At 43.4% G+C, this 14,532-nt stretch overlaps 1 protein-coding gene across 2 annotated transcripts in view; it reads left to right on the top strand.

The window, feature by feature from the left end:
• The window catches only part of CAMK1D (calcium/calmodulin dependent protein kinase ID), a 409,667-nt gene that overhangs the window by 369,999 nt on the left and 25,136 nt on the right, over window positions 1-14,532 (top strand). For both annotated transcript variants that reach the window (XM_006117098.5, XM_075926019.2), the window contains exon 7: window positions 11,702-11,814. In XM_006117098.5, the coding sequence (XP_006117160.2) occupies window positions 11,702-11,814 (113 nt within the window). The remainder of the gene's footprint in view (window positions 1-11,701; window positions 11,815-14,532) is intronic.

Consider the following 14,532-nt stretch of genomic DNA (forward strand, 5'->3'; position numbering starts at 1 on the left):
GTGCCACCCAAATGGTGATACGTTTTATAAAAAAAAGTTTGGGGCATGGTTGGCATTGGAATCTGTTCTGAGCAGCTCCACAAGTGTCCAGCTGACAGGGAAAACTGGAGCACTGGAGGAGCAGGGCTAATCTGGGGTAGGTTGGACGTATATAAAATAATTCAGAGCTCACTAGAGACCCCGTTACTCATAAATACTCCTTCAGTGCCCTCAAGACTTGCCATCTAACAGCTGCAAATATGGGGCTGCACAGCCCAGGACACATTGCTGAGTGAAGTTCTTCTCCTCCTGTGTTTTCCTGAAGCTTTGAATCTTAGGTGTACCATTGAAATGACAGTCTAGCAAAGTTTTTCTGCCCATTTCTAAGTCAGGTGCTCAGTCCTGTCTATGCTAAGCATGGTACTTCAGCCTGACTCAGAAGCTAGATCAGGGAACTCTGGAAGCCCCAGGAGCCACAACAATACTTACAGCACATGCCGACTTAAGTGTGGTTGCATTTGCATGCAAATATATACGCAAATAGCTTCTTTTACACTGACAGGTATGAATACAAAGATTAAAGCAAAACTACACAACAGACAGGCCCCATTTAAGTCAGTTTTGCTGATATTAATAAAATGCAATATTTACCCGATTTCCACCCATATGACAGCACTTTTAATGAGCAATGATAGTACAGGAATTAACTACTAAAATGCACAGCAACAGAAGACCATTATATTGACTCACTGTTGTGGAGCGTGTTCCCAGTGGAAGCTATGTTCAAAGGATCCCACCTGCAGGCTGCATGCTGAGCCCTGCGTAAACCCAAACCGCACCACGGTCCACAAACAAATGGGCTGCGAGCCGCATGCGGATCACGGGCCGTGTGTTGAGTAGCCCTGAGCTAGATATAGAGAATAGCAGTGTTTCCCCACTTGGCCACTACTATCTTTTTGCTGCTGACTTAGCCAATGGTACATGTTGATTGAAAAGGAAAATAGGATTTTTCCCCAGTATTTGTAGTAAATAGCTCTGCAGTAATCAGTTTGGGATCTTCAGATAAGATGATAATTGGCCTGAAATGAGTGAGTTTATACTTGCATTATTTGTTCACATTTTCAGAATGACTTTCTCAACTAGGCAGAGATTGCTGCTGTATCTAGACTAGCTGAAAGATTCCAGGGGATGAGGCCAGTACCTGCTTAACAAACCAGACTGTTAGTTCCATATACAAGTGGTCCCCAATGGCAGTACTGTAGGGGGGTCCACATGGACCCTCTTGCAGCCAGCACGTCCTTCAACCCGTGTTGCTTCCCATGGCTCAGGAAGCAGCACGGGTTGAGGGAGGTGCTGGCTGCTGGCATGGAGCCTCTCAGCTGAGTTGAGCTGAGAGGCTCCATGTCAGAAGCCAGCACGTCCTTCAGCCTGCTGCTTCCCCAGCGGGCTGAGAGATGCCACTCAAGAAGCAGCGTGGGCCGAGGACCGTGCAGGCTGCAGGCACAGCAATATCGTCTAGGGGGTGATCCGTAAAATTTTAATAGATTGAAAAGGGGTCTGTATCCTTGAAAAGGTTGGGAGCCACTGCCATGTACTATGTGCGTTGAAGGCCTCTGTTTGTCATGGCCTCTGTTTGTCAGAGGCTGGAGAGAGATGGCAGGAGACAATGCTTGATCATTGTCTTTGGTCCACCCTCTCTGGGGTACCTGGTGCTGGCCACTGTCAGCAGACAGGATAATGGGCTAGAAGAACCTTTGGGCTGACCCAGTACGGCCGTTCTTATGTTCTTAAGTATGTTCTTAAGTAATTTCTGTGCAGAACAGAAAACATTTACCAGACCTTACTTTCACTTAACATGTCACTTTCACTGCATATAAAAAGATGACAGTTTAGGAGAAACCAAATTGGAAGTAAAGCATTAGCTAAACAGACTCTACCAAGATAGTCTTGAGCCCATGATATTGGGAAAACAAGCTACCGGGTATTTCTTATGCACTGCTATTTTTTATATTTGACTAGATAATAAATCATGAGAACACACAAAAATATAAAACTGATACATGAAGATGTCTTAGGAAATACTACCCTTTTAGTGCCAGCCATTAATGCTTCTTTTTAATCACATCCAGATTCCAGGATCTGCAGCAACGGAGGGTTTTTTTAATCAAAAACTCATTTTATATAAAAAGTCATTGCTCACAAGAACTAATTTTAGTAGCTTGAAACTTCCTGTTATTCCAGTTGTAACATTTTTCAGTTTGAAATAGCCTTGTTTCCCACTGGTGACAAGGTAATTTTGGTAAGTGTTCAGTTTAATAGAAAAAAAAAGTGAGAAACTTAATCAAATTCCTATCACATGAGTTTTGGACCTACATAGACAGGTTTATGAATGCCAGCTGGGTAAAATTCTGGTCCTTCAGGTTCCTGTATGTGGCGAAGATTAAGTTAATGGAAGCAAAAAAACAGAAAATTGCATTATAAAGTTGAAAAGAGTCCTGGGCTGTAGTATATCGATATAGCATAGTTATATTGTTATGATTCCTTAAGCAACAATGAGCTATAGAAGGCTGTCTCTTTCCCAAAGGCCATGCCATCCCTGTTGTTGGGTTGTTTTTTTATGAGACCCATAGATCTCGTAAATGATAGATGTGCATGAAATGATACTAATAACTTATATTAACACTTTATCCTGCAATTTTCCCAAAATACTGTACAAAATGTAACAGCCTGAGAGATAGAAAATAATTCCCACTACCACTGAGACACAGTTCCTCACAGAAAGAATTGTGGTAGGTTTAGCAGTACCCAATATCTTCACTGACTAGTTTAGGAGAGGAACAGAACAACAATATCCAATTGATGCTGTAGGGGAAATTACTCAAGGCAGAATGTGGTTATCCATGTGGGGGCAGGCCACAATGCTAGAGTTAAACCTTGGGAAATACAATCCAAATTCAGCCCTCCCGTAGCTTCATTATCCTTGTTCTCCATATTATGCTGCCTTGGGGAGACATATAGTTCAGAGATGATTGTGTCAGGAAAAGCGAGTACCTCTGCTCAGAATGAGAAAAAGAAAATAAATAGCACTTGAATAGCACCAATAAATAGCACTTGAACAGCTTCCCATAGAGGGCATCACTTTATTGTCAGACCAGTCTGCCCCAGGCTTTACTTTTGCCCATTATAAAGTGTTAAAAGGGGAACACTCACCCCATAGTGCTGCCTTGGGAGCAGGCAGGGGTGCAGCAGGTGGTCCCTTTGTTTCAGTTATAGCTTATTCTTCAATTTCCCCAGGGGATTTGGGGCTTTCACCTCAGTATGGGCACTTGTGGGTCTGGGCCCTTGAACAATCTGGCTGTGTCTAGACTGCACCCCTTTTGTGGAAAAGGGATGCAGATTAGACACATCGCAATTGCAAATGAAACGGGGATTTAAATCTCCCCTGCTTCATTTGCATGAACATGGCTGCCGCTTTTTTCCAGCTCGGGGCTTTGCTGGCAAAAAGCGCCAGTCTAGATGGGGCTCTTTCAGAAAATAAAGCCTTTTCCGAAAGATCCGTTATTCCTCTTAAAATCAGGAATAAGGGATCTTTCGGAAAAGGCTTTATTTTCCGAAAGATCCCCGTCTAGACTGGCGCTTTTTGCCGGCAAAGCCCCAAGCTGGAAAAAAGCGGCAGCCATGTTCATGCAAATGAAGCGGGGGAGATTTAAATCCCCGCTTCATTTGCAATTGTGCTGTGTCTAATCTGCATCCCTTTTCCGCAAAAGGGATGCAGTCTAGACACAGCCTCTATGTGTTCCCAAGCTAGGCTCTGCTGAAGTAAAGGCTTCGTTGAAACCCTGTTTTTTGGGAGTGACTTGGGGAGGCCAGCTCCATCCTCTCACTGGGTTCCAATCTAGGGCTCAGTAGTGGGTAGCTATGTTATGCATGTTAGGATGCTATGAAGATTCCCCTTGGATCACTTTTATACCCAAGTTGCTCTTCTGCTCACAGAGTAAATTACAAAATTGCAAATAAAGTCTCTGACCTTCCCAAGTGTTTCCTCTGTAGGTCCTATCCAGTCTGTTTTCCTCATCTCAGGCCACAAGAGCTCCTGGGAAGTATTTTCCCAGAGCTCAGAGTGGAGTTCTGCTTCCTTCCCCCGACTACCTGTATTCTCTTTTGAGCTGCTTCACTTCCCCTTTTAAGCCCCATCTCCAGCTTGTGCTGGCTCTTCAGGTGCGGTTTGGCAGGGGTACCTGGGCCCCAGAGCTGCTTGTACACCCCTCACATGGAGATTTCAACATGAGCTAGTATATTAATAAAGAATGTGCATAATTAACCTTCGTATGTTTGTCATTGCCAGCTACACGAGGACAATATGTATTTGATCTGTAGAGCCCCTCCTATAAGTGGAATCACAATCATTATGCAGTGGGAGCATGTGTGGCTTTTTATTTTCTTTTGGTAAGGAACTATGTACATTAGGAAGACCTCTCCAGTACTTTCTCTAGAACATCAGAAACATGGTTCTCTTTTGCAAATCTGACTGTTTTTCTCTTATTAGCATCCCAATTTATTTATTTGGTTAGGGGTTAAGGGTTGGTTATATATTTGGGGAAGGCTGGGAAAGGTAGGCTCTGAGAAAACATAGACAGTTGCTGTTTCTGATATGGCAAGACCGAGAAATAGTCCTTAAAGTGCTCATTCCTTTGGTGAAGGTGCAAGAAAATGATGCCCACCAATAGCTGATTGAAACTCCTGGGTGAACTAGGATTTTTCCACTGGGGAGAGATTGTAGGGAGAGATTGTATATTTTACTTCTTCTATTCAGAAACCTAAAGAAATAGAACAAAACCCCTGAGAGAGGGGTCATTTTTTTAACACAGGAACATCATAGTGGGCCAAATCTTAGTCACAGGGCTTTGGGGTCAGTAAGGATCTGGTAAAATCTAGGTAAGGACCTTGGCATTTGGAACAGAAAGTGGAACGCTATTAGAACTTACTGCCATCACAAATTGCATATGGAACAACTTCAGGATTCTCAGCCCGGTCCTCTCCCATTTTGCTTTGCAAAGCCAATCCATGCTTTGTGTAAACGCCAAACTCCTCTCCCTTCCTGGGCTCTTGCTCTTTTAAACAAATTAACAATAAGATGACAAAAAATTCTGCTCAAACCTCCTTCCCATGCTTGGCTTCTCCTGGGGTTCCTCTCTCAGGGCTTCCCTTCCCACCTACAGTATCATCTTTCCCTAGAAAATTGCTGGTATTGCCTATATATCCAGATAGAGGTACTGAACCACCTGGCTCAGTGACTTGGAGGAACCACTTAAAACTAACAGGATGGGGTGTTTCAGGTGAACACTGCTAGCCACATATAGGCATTTCCCTGTGTTCAACATTAACAGAGTTTCACTCTAAGCCAGTTGACCTAAGGATAGTTAATAGTGGCTAATCAGCCGGAGCAAGAGCTTGTTCTTTGCTCCTGTGATAAGAGGAACATGTAAATATCTGAATGGAGCAAGGAAGTGACTCCCTTCTGGACCTGCCAGCAGAGCTGACCAGATACAGAGAGTGGAGCACATTCCTCTAAAGCAAGGGTCCTCAAATTTCATTGCATTGTGACCCTCTTTTGACAACAAAAGTTACCACACAACCCCAGGAGAGAGGACTGAAGCCTGAGCCCACTTGAGTCTAGCCATCCAGAGGGCCAAAGCTCGAGCCCCCGCACCTTGTGTGGGGGACCAAAGCCAAAGCCCCAGGGCTTCATCCACAGACAGGGGGCCTGTAACCTTGAGCTCCACCACCATTGGGCTTCAGCTTCTGCTCTGAGAGGTGGGGCTCAGACTTCGACTTCAGCCCCAGGTGCCAGCATGCCTAACGCAGACCTGGTGACCCCATTAAAGCTGGGTTGCGACCCACTTTGGGGTCCCCACCCACAGTTTGAGAACCGCTGCTCTTCTCCTCCTGCGAGAATTCCCTCCGTGAGCTCTTGGTTGGACATATGCTGCTGTATGGCTTCCTAGCACTGGACCATGTTTTTAACTGCCACCATCTCTCCCTGAAGTTACCTAAAGGTGGAACATTTTTCAGCCATAAACCGCCGTAAACCTCATTTGTGCTCTTGTACCTCGGCCAAAGTAATCAGCATACCGTACACTTTGAATGAGTTATAACTCTCAATAGGGCAGGCTGACAAGACATGCACACGCCTGTTTACTGGTATAGGAAGGAGCGTGCAGACTGCAGGAGCCAGAGTTTGTAATTTCCTCAGGACTTTTTTGGTTTGTTTTTTAAGGAGGACACTGGGAAATGCAGGAGAGTGGCCAAGGGATATGAATTCTCTTGTATTCAGATCACAGGATAAGAGCCCACCCAACGAAAGAGTGGGATATTTTGACCACCCCGTAGGCTGGTTAAAACAAAGAGGAAAGTAAATAAATAAGTCTGTATATTTGAGAGAGTGAAACTAGATTGCTTCCTTTGTATCAAGATCTCTACCCTTGAAGTTAGCTGCATAGGCAAGATAACCATAATGGTATTCAGGATAAATAACTTTCTCTCCATGTGCATATCGTGGGGGCCTGATCAGCCCTTCAGTAACTGTATGGTTCAAGGTTTGATGATTGCCATAATAATGTATGTTATGTTATCATTCTTAAGTAGTCATAGAATTAAGTAACTATGGAGCAGTATCCCAGTTGTCTGAATTATTTTTATTTTATATTTTAATTGATCAGGCATGTGGCCTGTTAGGTTTTGATTAGAAGCATTGATTGTAAGGACTGTTGTGATCATCTGGTCTGACTTTTTGCATAGCATAAGCCATGGAATTCAGTAATTCCTCTATCAAGCCCAGTAACTTGAGGCTGAGGTTTTGGCTTTGTCTGTACTGCCAATTGTATGATAAAACTTCTGTGGTCCAAGGTGCTTAAACTACCCCCTCTCCCTGAAAAACAAACATTTTGTTGCGGCAAGGAGTAGTGTGAATGGCTCATTGTCATCAGGAGCACTCCCCTGTCAACAACCTGAGCCCTGCTCATAGTGGGTGAAAGTATTCTGACAGCAAAGGTGTTGAGAAACAGTGTTTATATTGTCCTACTTTTAGCAACATGGTCGTGTCAACACTACACAGCTTTTAGCAATAGAGCTGCATGGCTACAGCCATGTCACTAAAAGTCATGCAGTGTAGCTGCTTTTTGTCATCTCTTCTGATGACAAAATACTTCCTCCTACAATGAGCGGTGTTAGTTTTGTTGGTGGGAGAACACTTCTGTTGTCAAAGTGCTGTTCACACCAGCGCTTGTCATTGTCAAAACTTTTGTCTTTTGTGCGGGTGGGGGGCATTTGCATACCTCTGAAAGACAAAAGTCAGGTTATTCAATTGCCAAGTAGACATAGCCTGAGTTAGAGCCTATCTTCTAGAAACACATCCAGTCTTGATTTAAATGTAAGTACTTGGCTGATGTGAAAACACCTTATTCGTCTTTGATGAAGGCACTTCCCCAAATGGGACACCCAGTAAGGATGACTGTCTGTGGCAGAGTACATCTGCTTTGAAAGATAAAAGGCTAAATTTCAACCTCAATTATTATAGCATAGTAAATCCATAGTAACACTACAGATTCCTATGGAGTTGCTTCAGACTTATTCTGATGTACCAGAGATCAAGATCTGGCCCAGTACTGTATATAAAATATCTGTAAGGCAGACTGAATCTTCAGAATTTAACACAGAGTAGAATTATCAACATTTTGTTAAGGGGGTTTGACTAATCTCAAGGGTAAAAAGCTGGCTTGTTATAAATAACATGAGTATTTAATATCTTGCATATTTTTTATCACTTATCCCTGTTGTTGCTACAGAATAATGTTTCAGCTATATCCTTAGCCTGTTTACAATGGCTAGCTCTCTTGAATTAAATACTTATTGAAGTTGATCAACCCTGAGTATAAGAAAACCTTAGAAAAATATTATACAAATTCTGTATCAGACAACAGTATGGAAGAACAAGTCACACCAGGGCCTAAGAGAAGTGTAGACTGGGTGATTGAATTCTCATTCCTTTCTGATGAGTTGCCATCCTGTGAAGATGTGCTCTTTCATGGGACCAGCAGAAGTAAAGCCAGCTTGTTGTGATCATCTCTTTTGCTTTAAGATATCATCAGCTTGGGCCAACAAGTCAGAAGCAAAAACTTTATCTGGGAAGGATAGAAAAGTAACTCTGATACCTGCAATTGTCTGATTTGCTGCCTTTGTTTCGAAAGTGGGAAAACAATGTCTTTTTTCCAGTTGGGTGTTGTGAGCAAGATACGAGACGTCATTCTTCCGCTCTACTCTGCGCTAGTTATGCCTCGTGCCTAACAGTATAAGATGATAGTTGCCTATTCTTTCTTCCCATCTATCTTTAAAGTGGGTTTCAGTGAGACCAATGACTGGATGGACATTGCTCTAATGAGCAGCTCCTTTGAGCCTTCCTTATTTAGAGTTAACACTTTTTCTGTTCAATGCATACAAGACCCCCTACTTGTGAGATTAATTTTTAAAACAGCATAAATCACATTGATCCAAGGCAAACACATTTCTTACTTTCATAGCAGTTGCTAGCCCATCTGACTCTTGGCACGGGTCCCATGAGAAAAGATGAGAACCCCAGGGTGGGCTCCACCTACTTTGGCAGGATTGGCGTTGCCCTGCACAGTGCATTTAGCAGAGAAGGTTAGATTATGTCCCAGTAAGATGCAGCAGTACTATTGAGGCAAGCAGTGCAATACCAAAACTGAAGTTCTCAGATGAATACCTCTCCCACCTCAGTCATTCTGACAGGAAGTCACTGGTTGATCTTGAAACTCATAGTCCTTCCTGACTAGCTATATAGAAAGTTCCTTCTCTGACATGGCTCTTCAAGCTACATTCTTGTAAATGGAAAGAGAATAATTTTCTTCCAAATTAGGCTGGGATGAACTCTGCAATAAATGACATGCTTGAACAGTTTTTTAGGCATGTGTCTTGACAATAAGAACCTCTCTGATATCAATTTTGCCAGTGAAATAGCACTAGCTGTCGAATCAATGCACAAGCTGACTGCTGTACTTAAAGCCCTGGAGAGCACAGCTGCATAAATCAGTCTGAAAATTATTTGTGGGCAAAACCAAAATTCTTCCTGTTGGCTTTTCTGAATGTACTGAAAGCTCTTGCATTTTAATGGACGACCTCCCGATCGAGATTGTTGATGATTTCACCTACCTTGGCTGTATTGTTGCTAATGCAGGCTGCATCAAGAAAGAACTTGATGCTGCTTTTTCAGTGGTGGCTTCAGTAATAGGGTGCTTCATTGAGAATGTCTTTTACAAAATGAATAACCAGATAAGTAAAGAGACAGATTTGAGGATATATAATGCTTTCGTGGTCAGTGTCCTGACTGATGGGACTGAAACATGATATCATACAGCCCCCCTAGACTGTTCAAATGACAATATGACAGCTAACCTAACCTAAAGATAAATGATGAAGATTGATGCAATTCAGTGCAGACATAGCACCAGGCATGGAACAGACAGAAAGGTCCTATATTACTGGGAGCAATAGCACAACTTGCTTAAATGTTAGATCAGTCTCTAAAGTAAATTTGTCATTTTACTATGATGGTGGTCAGATCTGTATGTAAAACAAGGCAGCAGGGAAAAAATCTTTGAATGCTTTAATTAAAATATCACTGCTCATCTAATCTAACTATACAGACAATGTTTTATGTGTGCTAACATTTTAGTTATCTTAGTGCTAAGCTTCCAAAATGACTAGTTATAAATACGTAGGGCCAGGAAGTTTGCCTAAGTAAAGATAAAACAAGGATTCCAGGATTGGCTCTCTTTCTTTTATATGGATGGAAAAGATCAAACCTTAAATTATTTGTAATTCTTTGTCAAATATACAATGTTAACATAGATACAATGAAAGCTGAAGCAGTATAAATATGACAGGCACATAGAGAGACCGGTATCATGTCATCTACAAGAAATTAGACAAATAATAATAGGTGGGTTGGAAAACAGTTGGTAGAGCTAGAACATATTTGTCTAATTTTATTTATTTATATAAAAAAATTATATATTTTTGAGTGTATTCACCTTCTCTCCTCCTTTATCAATATATTGTTTTTCCCCTTAAAGGGTAAGCATGAACTGTTTGGGTATTCAATTCCTAGAGAGCATTGTGGGTACTAGGATGTTAAAAATCATAGGGTAACCGTGTAATGGCTGAAAATCTCAGCAGTTACATGGTTACCCATGCTGCAGGCTCTGCAGTATAAAGCTTAGCTCCCCAGGAGCCGGCATTTGCTTCTTGGTTAAACAGTTAATTGGTTATATTTTAATATCCCTAATGGGTACTTCTTAAATGGAAATAACAATGATTGATAATTACAGCTTTTCTTTAGCAGTGTTTCAGGAGTTTTATTTTCTGTGGAACATTAAGAGAAAGAGGGATGGAGGGGCAAGGCACCTTCCCCTCATTTCTAATGCCTCTGGCACAAAATGGAGGGTACATCTGCACTGCAGCTGGATATGTGAATGGCAGCTCATGTAAACATATCCATGCTAGCTGTCCTCTAGTTAGCTTGCTAAAAATACCAGTGAGAACACAACCTTCAGCATGGACTGCATGCACAAGTATGAGCCCAGGAGTGGTAGGCAGTTTTATGCAGCCGGAGCTGAAACCTACGCCTTTACACCCTGACTGCTGTTTTTAGTGAGCTAACTAAAGTACAGCTAGTGTGAGGATATCTATATGAGCTGCCATTCTTTCCCTTGGTTGTAATGTAGATGTACTCAGAAAGTGCCCAGAACTTGTTACAGGTGCCATGCTTCTTTTGTGCATTCCAGAGTTCCAAGGGTAGGTTGAGAACATGCCAGCCTAATGAGTCTCTGCACTGTCACCTGATTGGAGATGGATACACCCTAAACCACTGGAAAGAAGTTAAGGTTGATTTAAATTGTATTGGACATGTAACCCACAAACCTAGTGTGGTTACTGAGAAATGCAAGTGGTACTTACACCACAGCAACAGTTAAAACTAAGAGATCTCTACAGCATGGGCTGGGAGCCAGCTTGCTTTTAGCTCAGGGAGTAGAGGCTCCTATATTCCACTTCAGAGGTCCCGAGTTCAAATCCGCACGCTGGCAGTTACAGATAGTTTTGGGGCCAGAGACTTGAGAAGGGCAAAGGAAGGCCACGGAGAAAGGTCGTTGTTGTGATAGAGGCTGGGCAGGGGAGTTCTGATCTCTGTCTGCAACAGGGAACAGCACTCTATTAAAAACTTTCCTCTGCTGTACAACAGGAGCAGCAGGAGATAGGGGGGGTCATGGCTACTGTGTCTGATCATGTGGGTCCATTGGCCAAACACTGCCAGGGAAAGGTGCTGGGGGGGAGGCACAGATGCCTTTGAAGCTCTGAGGATGTAGTAGCAGCTTCGTTTCTGGTTTCCATGGAGAATTCCTGCATAAAACTTGTCTTTGTGTTTCGCACAGGGGGTCAGGATTGAGCTATCAGCAATGAGGACTTTGTAGCTGCAGCAAGACACTTGCTTCTGAACAAAGACAGCATCTATTAGAGAAGCATTTGACCCATTTGAGCAGCTTCAATGTGTCATGTATTTCAGATTCACAAATGTGAATACCTCCTCTTTGTTTATATCTTTCTCCCCAGGAAGCAATTAAAGTGTCCCTTGATCTGTTTTGTTTGTTAGGCTCTGTGGATATCCTCCGTTCTATGATGAAAATGACTCCAAGCTCTTTGAGCAGATCCTGAAAGCAGAATATGAATTTGACTCTCCATATTGGGATGACATCTCAGAGTCTGGTAAGGAGCTCATTTAATTGCAATAGCCATTTCTTGCACATCCCTACATATTACTGACATCTACCATGCATGCTTCCCAAGGGTGAAATTTGGATCTCCATAGTATTCCTAACTCCTGCTAACTTGAGGTCAGAGAGAACTACATGTTCAGCTGAGGGCAGGATTGTAACCCAAATATTTTTAACCATCTTGGTAAATTATTTTTACGAGAACCTCAAATGAAATAGTCTCCTTGCAACATAAAGCACCAAAACATGACTTGTAGAGATGACTACGAAATGACAATTAGCATTTGGCCCAAGAAAACAACGCACTTTCATTTTTCCAGCACATCCAAATAAACGGCACATTTTCATCTGGCTCTAATAACAAAAAACAAAATAATTCAGCGCTTTTCCTTCATGTGTATTGCTGGTCTGATTGAATTTGTGCAGTGTAAACAGGAAAGAATCAAGCTCAGGAAATCAATGGCTTCCAAATGGAAATGGCTAAAACAACCAGGGAAGAAAAATCTCATCAGTCCCCAGGAAAGGGAGGACATGCGGTTAGTAGTTATAGCACTGGGATGGGAGTCGGGCATCCTGGATTCCATTCATGAATTTGCCACAGACTTGCTGTGTAACCCAGACATGTTATTAAGGTCTGTATATACTAGCGTTGGAGGTATAATTTTCAACTCAGACAAATGTAGATGTGCTATTTCTGTTTAAACTAGCATGTTAAAAATATCAGTGCATCTGCCACAGCACAGAGGACAGGATTGCTAGCCAGCCATTTACGTACTGGAGTCCAGGGCAGAATTTGTGCTTGGGGCAGCTTAAAACTACCTAGTGCTACAAAATTTCATACTGTGTACATGTGGTATCCAGATAACATTGTGATGATAAAAATCCATATAGAGGAAGATTTAGAGAATTTGAGAGCACAACAGTGAAAGTACGTGAAACTTCTCTTAAGAAATCCCTAAAATATTGCTGGAATTCTCCCTCAGACAGATCAAATTAGCACAAGGCACCTAAATCAAGCCACTCAATTACAAATTTGGCTTCTCGGAAAGGCATGTACGTCACATTTTTCAGGCTGCTCCATACATTTTTGATGTCCTCCCTTTGGTGGTCTTCTCTCCATCATATAAAAGTCTCCTGAAAACACACTGCTTCAAGCCCAAGTGAGCTGATGACATTCACCATCTACCGTTCTTATGTTTGATATTTAAAAAACAGCAGCCAAAACATTAACATAACAACCCAGTTGTTACTAGACTGAAATGAATAATCACTGGCTTTGCAGCCCTTATCCTTCTTCACCTTCTCCCCTCCCTACTTTTTGTCACCCTCACTCATGATGTCACATTTAATATGTATCACATAAACCCTTTGGGGCTAGTGACTGACTTTTGTGAAGCAGATAGCTTATTTCTGGGGAAGCCTATTAAGCCATGATTAACTGATTAAAATAGGAAAAAACAACAAATGGTCTGGTAGCACTTTATAGACTAACAAAACATGTAGATCAGTGTTTCTTAAACTTTTTAAGACCGAGGAACGCCAAACAATAATTTTTTTTTATTAGGAATGTAACCAGCTCCCCTTAAAGGCCACCCCGAGTTTGGGTGGACTACCATCTTATGTGGGAGCTTTGCTCTCCAGTTGGCCTCCTGGCCTTATTGTAGCACTCGTGCCGCAGGAGCGAGTCGAGCCTATGTGTATCCCAAGGGGGACCGGGAAGGGGGCTCGGGCCCTCCCTCTCTCCGAGCCCCGACCCAGGGCCCTAAGAAAGGGAACGTGTGTCCCCTGTCAGTGGAGGGGGTCAAGATTCCCCAAACCCTCCACTCGCAGGGTTTCACGGCCCTGCCCTGGGTCCCTTCTTCCCGGTCTGTTTCTTTACTGATTCTCCCAGCCTGGGGACAAGCTTACCCTCCGTCCTCCGCTTCGGAGACTTCCTGGTCATCTGGACTCCTCGGGGTCTGGGTCCTTTGACAGGTCCTGGGGCTCCTCCTTGGGCCGAACACCCTCCTCCCCCTGGCCGAGGCTTGGACCTTTTTGAATCCCCCGCTCCCCGGCGCTTTGGCCTGACGTCACCCCCGCGCCCAGGCCCCCACCCTCCTTGGCGTCTTGGCCGGCACCTCCGCTGACGTCATCCCGAGGCGTCGGTTCGGGCCGTACACTATCGGCCGCGCCGACGCTCGGCATCGCCTCCCGGCTCTTGGCGGCGCAACCCCCGCCGCTCGATCCCCCCTCCCGGTCTTCACACCCCTCCTCGGGGCTTATCTCAGTGCGGGGTCGGGCGGGGAGTCCGCCTGCCCCGTCACACGGAACACCAAGGATTTTTTGGTGAGCAAAGAAAAAGGTTGAGGGGAAAGTTATTGAGCAAAAATCAAGATCACCTGCCCTTTTAAGGGCAGCCATTTTGAACCCTGTTGTTCTCCACAGCACACCTCCAACTGCCTTGTTGCAGACCGGTGTGCCTGGAACACAGTTTAACAAATACTGAATATGATATCATGAGCTTTCGTGGGCACAGCCCACTTCTTCAGATGACCAGAGTTTTGCATATAGAAGTGAGCTCTGCCCACGAAAGCTCATGATACCATCTATATATTTTGTTAATCTATAAAGTGCTGCCAGACGATTTGTTGTTTTTTCCTGTACAGACTAACTCGGCTACCCCCTGAAGCTTCTGATTAAAATAGGAATGTGGAAACTTAAATATCTATCT

Source organism: Pelodiscus sinensis, chromosome 1 (genome assembly GCF_052426305.1).
Source record: "Pelodiscus sinensis isolate ZL-2025 chromosome 1, ASM5242630v1, whole genome shotgun sequence".
Classification (NCBI taxonomy): Eukaryota; Metazoa; Chordata; order Testudines; family Trionychidae; genus Pelodiscus; species Pelodiscus sinensis.